This window comes from Pteropus vampyrus, unplaced genomic scaffold, assembly GCF_000151845.1.
Source record: "Pteropus vampyrus isolate Shadow unplaced genomic scaffold, Pvam_2.0 Scaffold90, whole genome shotgun sequence".
NCBI classification, from domain to species: domain Eukaryota; kingdom Metazoa; phylum Chordata; class Mammalia; order Chiroptera; family Pteropodidae; genus Pteropus; species Pteropus vampyrus.
This window is the reverse complement of record NW_011888871.1, coordinates 2,563,257-2,574,125: the sequence shown is the minus strand read 5'-3', so window position 1 is coordinate 2,574,125 and position 10,869 is coordinate 2,563,257. Positions and strand designations below refer to the sequence as shown.

At 43.4% G+C, this 10,869-nt stretch overlaps 1 protein-coding gene across 5 annotated transcripts; it reads left to right on the top strand.

The window, feature by feature from the left end:
- Positions 1 to 1,680: 1,680 nt before the first annotated feature.
- Positions 1,681 to 10,493, top strand: ZDHHC4 (zinc finger DHHC-type containing 4). Of its 5 annotated transcripts, XM_011363844.2 has the most exons (8): positions 1,681 to 1,762; positions 2,204 to 2,371; positions 2,942 to 3,065; positions 3,837 to 3,910; positions 4,082 to 4,260; positions 5,589 to 5,714; positions 6,866 to 7,110; positions 10,131 to 10,421. In XM_011363844.2, the coding sequence occupies exons 2-8, from the start codon at positions 2,313 to 2,315 to the stop codon at positions 10,419 to 10,421; spliced, it is 1,098 nt and encodes a 365-aa protein (XP_011362146.1). In that variant the 5' UTR covers positions 1,681 to 1,762; positions 2,204 to 2,312. The 5 variants fall into 5 exon arrangements, with proteins under 5 accessions (XP_011362146.1, XP_023388569.1, XP_011362148.1 ...); XM_023532801.1 differs by lacking the exon at positions 1,681 to 1,762 and having other exon boundaries at positions 2,204 to 2,367; XM_011363846.2 differs by lacking the exon at positions 1,681 to 1,762 and having other exon boundaries at positions 2,204 to 2,399.
- Positions 10,494 to 10,869: the final 376 nt, after the last annotated feature.

Sequence of the window (10,869 nt, the reverse complement as noted above, 5' to 3'; positions counted from 1 at the left end):
TTTTTGTTTGTTTGTTTGTTTTTGTTTTTGGCAAAATAAAACTAATTGGACTATAGTATTGTAAGCGAAGGAGCCATTCACCAGCCAACTTTCTCCATCCTCCAATTTATACTGGGGCCAGGCTGTATTATAGAAAAAGATCAGCTGTTTTCTTGTTAACAGGTGGTATCCAAATGATTTCCAATTCCGGAGGTGGCATCCCAACAGGGAGCCCTCCAGGATGGAGGTCTGGCTGCTCATACCCCAGATCTGTGATCACAGGTCTGTTCCAATTCCTTAAGGGCTTAGAACCATGGATGGTTGGTAGGAACATAGATCTCACAACTTTTTGCCTAAATGAGGCTGGAGAATTTCTCAGCTACATCCCGGCTCCAGAGGGCAAGCGGGTGGTAGGTTGGCTTCTGTGGTATCAGGCACAGACCCGACAGAGTCATTGGAGGCTCAGATACCGGCCTGGCTGACCTGGGCATTTGGGGTGAAAACCAGGAATCCTAACCGCTAGACCATGTGGGAAGTGGCGGTGGGAGTCCAGTAGGGGTGGCCCTAATTTGACAGTGTCTGAAAGGCATGAGAAAGGGGAGCAAACGTCCAAACACAGGAAGCTAAGACGCTTCTTTACCGTAAAAAGAAGGCGTGGAGTTTCCCAGGTGGTAAACCGAAGTGGCCCCAGAGAGAACACGTAGTCGTGGAGAAGGGGGACCTTAACCTCCGCCGAGGATGAGGGAAAGCGACTGAGGGCACGCGGGGTCGCGCCCGAGCGAGGCGGGGGAGAGGTAGGACACGGAATTTACGCGAGTCGACCAGAACCACAGAGGCCAGGATGGATTCCCAGGCTAATTGTGAAGCAGAAGAGGATGAACACTAAGAAAATTCCCATTCATAATACAAACGAGATCGTCCTTAGATTTGGTGTCTTACCCGGGAGTCGCCTGAAATTTCTGCGATCGTGGGTATCGTAGTTCGTCTGTCACCTTTTCCAGAGCCCGAAGCGAGCGCCTTACTCCGGACTGAACCAGTGACCTTGCGCCGGGCGTCCCCGAGCACGAACCTGGTTTCGGGCGGACGTTCCTGACCTACTTAGCCCAGGGGTCTCCTCCTCGGTACCCACTGCCTCCTTTACTCGCGCTTGGCTGTTAAAGGTGCCCAGTGTTGTTTCTGGTGTCCCCTGTCCCTCCCCACCCCACGCGGCGCTCAACAGCCGAGGACCGAGGCCACTTTAGTGGGGCGAGGGTCCCAGAGACAGAAGGTTCGGAGCTGTCCCCAGGCGGCAGGAGCAGAGATACTGGAGTGGTTCAGACAGAGCCCAACAGTGTGGCTGGCAGAAAGCAAAGCAAGCTGTCCATCAAGAAGACACGGTGTTTGGACCCCCAGGAGTGCCTGCCCCGCGCGCCCCGGGCCCCTGCTTCACAACACCTGCGTCCTCGCCTGCACCAGGCCCAGGACGGTTTTTTTTGTGAGATCTCCTGGAAAGAGCGCTCTAAAGTCCGACTTTCCAACGGTCTGAGTCTAACATCGTCTGGAGGCGTGGAGAGGCGCCACAAGCAGCACTCCGGAGGCTACAGACCACGCGGGACAGGCCCCGCCCACACAGGCCCCGCCCCGGTCAGGCCCCGCCCCCGAGGTAGGCCCCCGCCACCTGCACTTCCGCCGGAAGTCGGTCTTCCCGCCAGCGACGCGTGCCTACGTCACTGGCCCGCCGGAAGTGTGGGGCGCGCCCTGGAGGCGGCGTTGCGGTGGGGCTGGTGGTTTCTTCCTTCCGCAGGTAAGGGGGCTTCGGTTGGGATCTCAGATAGCCCCGCGGGTCCAGGGTGTCGGTCTCCCGGCCTGACCCGTCCTTCCTCCACCCCGCCCAGGGCCCGGACACACCCCCAGTGTTCTCCTCGAGCCTTCTGCACCCCGCCTTCCACCCTGGGTTCTGGCCCCAGGGTAAAGTTCCTGCCACGCCCACCCACCGGGACCCTGGGATAGAGAGTAGCTTTGGGAGGCTACTTCAGGTCCCCAGCATGGGCACCTCAGGGGTAGGGGTACACACCAGTATCCGAGGCTCCCAGCTTATTTCTTCCCAGTTAGCTTTTTCTCTCGAAGTCTTATAACCCCGTTCCCTCTGCGGGGTCTCAACATCCCCCGACTTCCAGGTTCTTTTCCACAATGTATTCCACCCCGACACCTATTATGTGAGCGTTGAATTGATCTGTCTTTGCAGCCGGATTCAGCCTCTTGGAGGAACCATGCCTCCTTCAGCTTTGGGTGTCATCTGTCGTGCCAGGGGCACGCTGCTGCCCGAGAGGAGATGCCTTTTGAATTCTCCGTGAATGTTGGGAGGAGGAATGCCAGAGCTGCCGACTGAAATCCAAACAAAAGAAATTTGTAGGTCGGGGACCCTGAATTCTTAACACCTCGTGAGAATTGTTGCTCTTTGTTTCCTATCTTATGAATAGTGTCTAGTTTGGTGATCTCCTTTGGAAGTCTGGTCCAATCTTACTTGCTAAGGCTGTAAGTAGCCATCTCCAGTTTCTTAACACAGGCCTGTATTAATACATCACTCCAAGGACAGGATGCCTGATTCTGGGCTCTGCACTGTCTCTAGGGGGTGCTTGTTTTGATAGCATTGTTAACAGATTCTTTTGGCCACGTTCTGTTCCAGTATCTTTGTGAATGTATTTAAGGAAGTAAAAAAATGATTCGTTGCTGGGAGGAGGGAGGCGGATGCATTTTGCATATTCTTCCCCACTTCATTTTGGAATTTGCAGATAGAAGATGCCCCAGAGCAGACCACAATGGAGCTTTGGCAAGAGAAAGAGCTCAGGACCTTCTGAGAGGCCCAACTGAAGAGGCAGGGTGTGCTTTAGGGCTGTTTGGGGAGCTGTTTAAGTAGTTAATGTCTGACACTGTGTGCTGTGGAATGAATCTCATTATAGTCACACTTTCTTTTCTTTTGTAGCCTCAGGATGGACTTTCTGGTTCTCTTTTTGTTCTACCTGGCTTTGGTGCTGATTGGGGGTGTTATGATCTGCATCTGCTCAAAAACTCATCGCCTGAAAGGCCTGGTCAGGGGAGGCGCACAGGTAACAATAATGGTTGTAGACCACTGGATTTTGAATACCACCCGACTAAAAGGCTCACCACTTTCCTAACAGAATGAGAAAGGGATGCCATTTTTATTCATTTGTTTACTTGTTCTTTCATCTAGGGCAGTTGTAGTATATTCTCTGGGAGTTTCGTTGTCGTTATTGTTGAAAGTAATCTTGTGATGATGCTTTGAGAGAAAACAGTATTCTCAAGGTTGGCTATTTCTCTCTGGATTTGTTACCTATAGTTGGTCATAGATGTGAGCAGTGTCTGCCTGGAGGGGCCTGTTAGATGAAACTCGTGATGTGTGAGCAGAAAGCTAAGCATTGGGCTGCCCACATTCTTTCGAGTATCACTGCGCAAAAAAAAATTGGGATGAGCAGCCCTTGGGAAGGGTTGACTTCAGAGGGACCTGGGCTAATGGCCAGCGATTTGGAGGTGGACTTTGGAATGCAGGATTGAACCCAAGGCAGGGAAGGAGTGGCGTTCACATTAGCGTTACCTGATGATCCCCTCGGCTCACGTCCCTTTGCCTGAAGACCCTGACGCGGTACCTTCTTTGAGGTCAGGATGGAGGTGGAGGAGTTGGTATCAGGAAGGCCAGCCGAGGGAAGCCCTCCTCTCTTTTCTCTCTTAAATCTCTTCTTTGCACCTGTGCGGAATCACAACTTAATATCACCAGCATTGCCTGCTGAACATTAGGCATCTAATTGTTTGGGGGAGGGGAGGATTAAAAATGAAATTGAATCTTTTCTCTTTTGTTTCAGATATTTTCCTATATAATTCCAGAATGCCTTCAGAGAGCCATGTTAAGACTGCTTCATTACCTCTTTCACACACGGTATTTATATTTCAGAGTTTAAATATTATCTTCTGTTTTGGTTCTTAATTGTTGCTATCTTGTAGCTTCAGAGTAATAATAATAATAGATAACATGTACTAAGTACGTATTACGTGCTAGGCACTTTGTAAAATGTTTCATATAGTTTCTTATGTACCTATTTCCTTTCAGAAACCACACTTTCATTATCCTGCACCTCACATTGCAAGGAATGGTTTATGCTGAATACACCTGGGAAATATTTGGCTACTGTCGAGCGCTGGAACTCTCCTTATATTCCCTTTCTCTGCCTTATCTGCTGCTGATTGTAAACTTGTTTTTTTTCACCCTAAGTTGTGTAACTGACCCTGGTAAGTTTAAAGCTCTTAGTATAGAGACTGGCGACGGCTCAGCTGTCAGTCTTACCGATAGTGCCGCAAACAAGTAGTGATCCCTCTGAGGACTTTGCAAACGATTTGATGTATATTGTTTGTGTGGTCTTTCAGTTTTGAGTGTTTTCTTATTTTATCTTTTTCTTCTTTGAGCCATGGGTTATTTAGAACTGTTTAAAATTTTCCATACAAATTTTTTAGTTTAATTTTTTAATACTTTCACTTAATGTGTTATATAGAGAGGTTATGGTCTGTAGGATACTGTTTCTTTTGAAAATTTTATTGATATTTGTATTATGTCTGGGTGTGTGGTCAGTTTTTGTACCTGATCTGTGTGTGCTTCAAAAGAATGTGTTCTATATACTTACAGAGAACCCTGTAAGTATATAGGATCAAGTTTGTTAATAATGTTCCAGTCTTTTATAGTCATACTAATTTTTTTGTGTTTGATCAATTACTGACAGTTACGTTATCTCATTCTAATGGTAGATTTGACAGATTTCTCCTTGTAGTTAATTTTTGCTTCACATATTTTGAAACTGTGTGTGTACATTAGTTAATTACATAGTATTGGATACATTCAAGTTTAGAATTACTATCATCTCTTTTTTAAATCTTTTTTTTTAATATAATGAATTACTGTCACTAGTAATACTCATTGCTCTCAAGTCTCTTTTGTCTGATACTAATATTATTATATTTTGATTGATATTATGTATCTTTTGATTGATATTATGCTTGTTTTTTTTCTGCCATTCTTTTAACCTTTCCTGTTCTTGAAGCACTAAATGTCCATCAGCATAAACTGTGGTTTACCTATTCCGTGGACTATTATTCAGCAATAAGGAATGAAGTTCTTATTATACATGCTACAACATGGATGAACCTTGAAAACATGATGTTAAGTGAAAGAAACCAGATTTAAAAGACCACATATTGTATGATTCCATTTATATAAAGTATCCAGAAAAGGCAAATCTGTAGAGACAGAACATTGATTAGCGTTTGCCAGGGACTGGGAGATTTAGAGAGAAATGGAGAGCGATTTTCAGGGTTAAGAAAATGTTCTAAAGTTGATCGCGGTGATGTTCGCACAACTCTGTGAATGTACTCAAAACCATTGAATCGTACATTTTAAATGGGTAAATTAGTTTTATGAATTATATCTCAATAAAGCTGCTAAGAAGTCTAAAATGAGTTATTTAAAGTAGTAAATATAGCAGCTTTAGTTGTGCTGTGCGTGGACAGGTTTTGTGAATATCCAGTCCACTGTATTGCTTAAAACTGACATTTGTTCCTCTTTTCAGGTACCATAACAAAAGCAAACGAATTATTGTTTCTTCAAGTTTATGAATTTGATGAAGTGATGTTCCCAAAGAACATGAAGTGCTCTACTTGTGGTTTAAGGAAGCCAGCGCGATCCAAGCACTGCAGTAAGTGTGGCTCTGGCTGCCCCAGCTCTAGCCTCTCACGGACACGTGGGCTTCGTCTGTAAGGGAGTGTTACATAGGTCAAAGGGCAGGGCCACTTGACCCCCATACGTGGGGCAGCCACTGCTGATAGAGGTTTCTTCTAGGTGACTGGAGGTGAGGCTTTGTGTGCTCGTGTAGTGGGCAACCCTCGGTCTGGGCATGACAGCCCTTCCCTTGCCACGTGGCAAAGCATACTGCCCAAGACAGGTTTCTGCAGGATGTTGTGCTTGCAGATTTCAGTCTCAGCTGAGTCTGTTTTTCTGGGGAGTTACCAAGATTCTAGACTAGCGCTGTCCAACAAAAATACAATATGAGCCACATACGTGATTTTAAATGTTCTCATTGCCACATTACAAAAGTAAAAAAGAAATAGGTGAAATTAATTTTAATCATGTATTTTATTTACCCAACATATCTAAAATACTCTAACATGTAATCAGTATAAAAAATCATTTGTGGGATAGTTTATATTCTCTTTTGTCATATGAAGTCTTTGAAATCTGATGTGTAGTTTACATTTATAGCACATCTCAATCCAGACACCAAATTTTCATCGGAAATACTTGATCTGTATTTAGTTTTTATAAAATTTACAGTTGGAAGAGCAGATTTCTATACCCAAGCCATTCCAAACATTCTTAAAAGTATTTAAATAATCGAATCAGTACCAATATTCATTTTCCTTTAATACGCATATCTACATTGACTTAATGGTTCATATTTATCAGAAGAATTTGACTTTTTAAAGCAAAAGCATTAGTTTTAAAAATGATTAAGTTAAGTAAATTCACTAACTCTTGCGTCGTCTCAGTATTATTCACATTGATCTCAAAAGGAGCATTGCACAAACTGAAAAACAACTGTAAACTTATCGATACCAACAAGTATTCTTCAAGTTTTTCTTTTAGCCACATTTCCAGTGCTCAATACCTATCTGTGGCTGGGCTGGTGGCTACTGTTTTGTGTTTTGAACAACGCAATTCTAAAAGCTGGGTCACTGCAGCTGCCATTTCCTCCAGCTCATACTGCCCGTATGTATGTCAGTAGGTGTGCCTGGCGTCATTGTCTCATCAAGGACCAACGCAGGGTTGTGGCTTCCCGTTTCTGTGCAGGTGTGTGTAACCGATGTGTGCACCGTTTTGACCATCACTGCGTCTGGGTGAACAACTGCATCGGGGCCTGGAACACCAGGTACTTCCTCATCTACCTCTTGACGTTGACGGCCTCAGCTGCCACCGTGGCCACTGTGACCACTATGTTTCTGGTCCGGTTGGTGATGGTGTCGGACTTGAACCTGGAGACTTACGTTGATGACCTTGGACACTTCCAAGTTATTGACACCGTCTTTCTTGTTCAGGTAACTGATTATTCAGGTGAGTATGGTGTGCGGGGTATGTTTCTAACTTCAGGTTTCAAAATTGGAAAAAGGACATACATTCACCCAGTACAAACATGAAGCCGTTCCTTTTAAAAAATTGATATGTAATCTTTTAAAATGGATAAATAATTCACATACCATAAAATTCACTCTTTTAAAGTAACCGTTCAGTGGCGTTAGTATAGTCACAGAGTTGTATAACCATCGCTGATTTCAGAATGTTTCATCACCTCAGAAAGAAACCCGCTCCTGTCAGCAGTCACTCCCCGTGCCCTTCTCCCTCGACTGTGGCCGTCACTAATCTGCTTTCTGTCTCTTTTTTGGACATATAATTTGGACATTTTGGACATTCGATTTGCCTTTTTTGGACATTTTATGTAAATGGAATCATACGATCTGGCCTTTTGGATTGGCTTCTTTCCCTGAGCACAGTGTTTTCAAGGTTGATCCATGTCGCGGCGTGAATCAGTACTTCGTGCCTCGTTATGCCTGAAAAATACCCCATTGTGTAGGTACCACATTTTCTTCCGTTCCTCAGTTGATGGACGCGTGAGTGTTTCCACTTTCTCTTTATTTTTGAATAATGCTGCTATGAGCATTTGTATACAAGTTTTTCTGTGGACATAGGTTTTTATTTCTCTTGAGTTATACCTAGGAGTAGAATTGCTGAGGGGTCATATGGTAACTCTCTTTGTAATCATTTGAGGAACTGCCAGACTTTTCCAGAGCAGCTGCACCATTTACCTTCCCACCTGCAGTGTGTGAAGGTTCCAGTTTCTCCGCATCCTTGCCAACACTTATTATCAATCTTTTTTATTATAATCATCCTAGCTCTTTTACCTCCTCGAGCCAGAACCCATTTTATAGTTATGTGTCACATTCGATTGTCTTTTTAGTCTCTTTTGGTCTAAAACTGCCCCACGTTTTTCATGAAATAGATACCTAGTTGCCTATTAGAATGTCCGATGTTCTAGATTTGTCTTTTTCCTAATTTTGTCATCTAATCTTTCTTTGTTTTCTTATGTTATTGTAAACCAGAAGTTCTAGAGCCTGGATTAGATTCAGTTTAAATTTTCTTGGCAAAAAAGCTTCCTAAGTAGAGACGTAACCTAGGATCAGTGGAGCCTGGATTGATTCATTGGTAAAGGTCGTGTCTACCAGCTGTCTCCATTGGTGAAGTACATTTTCTCCTTGCTAGTGAGTAATCTGTGTATGTGGTTTTGGTTCTGTATTTAGGAGTTTCTTTAGGATAGATTCAAAAATATATAAAGACTGGGTCAAAGATTATCAACAGTTGTAAGTCTTTTGATATTAACATCTATTGTCAAATTGTTTTTTGAAACCTCGTTCTTAGAACAATGTGTACGTGGTCATTTTACTGCATCAGAGCCGACATTGACACTGCCTGTGGGTGAGAGGTGCCTCTAGTTTAATAGGAAAACTTGGTGCGCCCTTTTTAAAAATTATATTCTTTCATTACTTTGGTTACTTTCCTCGACTGTCAGTCATTTGTATATTTTTTTTTTTTTTGTGAATGATGTCCTTTCATTGTTTACCTGTTTGATATTAGAGTAACTTTTGATTTGAGGTCTTTATGTAATAATGATGGGTCCTTCTTGTTGTATTTGTTTTCTATTTATGTATTGTTTTCGTATAAAAAATTGTGAACATTCTTCCTCATCAAATCTATTTTCTTTGTGACCTCCATTAGAAACTCTCTCCCATCAAGGGTTTTGGTAATCATTTGTTCCTCTTTTTATCTAACTTTCAAAAATATTTAACTCTTTCAAAATTCATTTTATTATAAAAAAATAAATTATAAAAATTCAAGCAGTCCGGAAGTGCTTAAAAGGAAAAGGAGGGAGGAATGGGGAATAAGTCAAGGTGGTCAAGGGGTACAAACTTCCCAGCGACACACGAATAAGACCCAGGACATAATGCACAGCGTCACGACTCTAGTTGTGTATTTGAAAGTTGCTAAGACACCAGCTCTTAAAAGTTCTCATCATACATACAAAAAATTGTAACTGTGAGGTGCTAGATATGTTAACTAACCTTATCGTGGTAATTATTTCTATACATATATATAATCATGTTTTACACTGCATTGTGCACCTTAAATTTTCACAATGTTATATGTCAGTTATATCTCAAAGCTGGGGTAGGGGAAGAAAAAATTTAAAACATCTTGAAAACAAAATGAAATGAAAACTTATTCCCCTCCCCTCCCAACACTTTCTCCCCGGAGGCAACTGCTTTTGTAGTTCAATGTGTATATTTCAAGTTTTTTTCCTATGCTTGTTTATACACCTTCCTAGAGTTAGTTTTGTGTTTACACTGCCATACACCTTCCTAGAGTTAGTTTTGTGTTTACACAAATAGGGTACCATTGTGATCCTGGCATGTCATCTTTCTCATTAAAAAATATACTACCAACATCTTTTCCAAATTAGTACATAAAAATTGAACTCATTTTAATGGCTCCTTATTTTTCTATAGTACGACTATCCCAGAATTTTATTCTTCCTCGTGATTGGACAGTTAACTTGTTTCTTGTGGGAAGAGGGGCTGTTAAATTCGGTGCACTGTACAGTGTGTGCCCTCGTGCATGCGTCTCTGGTGTTTCATTTTAAGAGCGAGCTCTCCTCTATCCATTTGGACCTTATTTCGACGCGTGAACTAAGGTCTACGTGTATGTCTTTGTTTTATAAATAGCTAACTGGCATAGCATCATCTTCTGAGTATCTGTTCTCTTTCCCTTAAGTGTACAGACTTCGTTTATCCCATATTAAACTCTACATTTAGGATTTCTTCTTGGGCTATTGCTCAGTGCTGTTTATGGTTCTGATTTGTGTCCAGTGGGTCAGACGTGCACGGAGGTGGGTGAGCTGGGGAGGCAGCTCTGACGGTCCCGTGCACAGGACCAGGGACGGTAGGTGCTGACCCTTACTTGTGTCACGACCCAGCTGCCTAACATGCTGCTGCTTCTTTGTCCCTAGTACCTGTTCCTGACCTTCCCAAGGATTGTCTTCATGCTGGGCTTTGTCCTGATTCTGAGTTTCCTCCTGGGCGGCTACCTGTGCTTTGCTCTGTACCTGGCTGCCACCAACCAGACCACTAACGAGTGGTACAGAGGTAACCGGGCCAGGTGCCAGCATTGCCCCGGCACGGTCCGGCCCACATCAGCAGAGCCCTGGGTCTACCGGAACAGTCACTCCCACGGGCTGTGGAGCAACCTTAGAGAGATCTTTCTACCTGCTGCTGTTCATTATGAGAGAAAGAAGAAATAAGAATGGGAAGAGTGTTACTGCCCTTTAAGTACTGTATACATTTATTTATACATATGGATACTTACTTTGTAAGCATTGCTTGTTTGTTTTTTTCTGGTTTCTGCTATGTATTTATGAATCGGCTTTCAGTGGTTAAAGGAAAGGAAGAGAGAAGTAGCATTTACTGAGTGCCTAATAGAAATCCCCCTCGTTCAGCCTGTTGGGACGAGCTCCTCTGAAGTCCAAGGGGCTCAGAGATGACTTCTCAGAGGCTCTAGTTGGCCTTGGTCTCCCATTCCAGATGTAGGCTCTTGGACAGGAAGGATCTTATGGCTCTGTCCCCTGATATGCAGGAGGGTCACAGGGACTTAAAATTACGCCAGGTTGTCCCCTCTTTGATGCCCTTCCCATCTCTCCCAGGGAAAGACCTTGGCTTTGTTTTGTTTTGCCTTGGCTTTTTTTTTTTTTT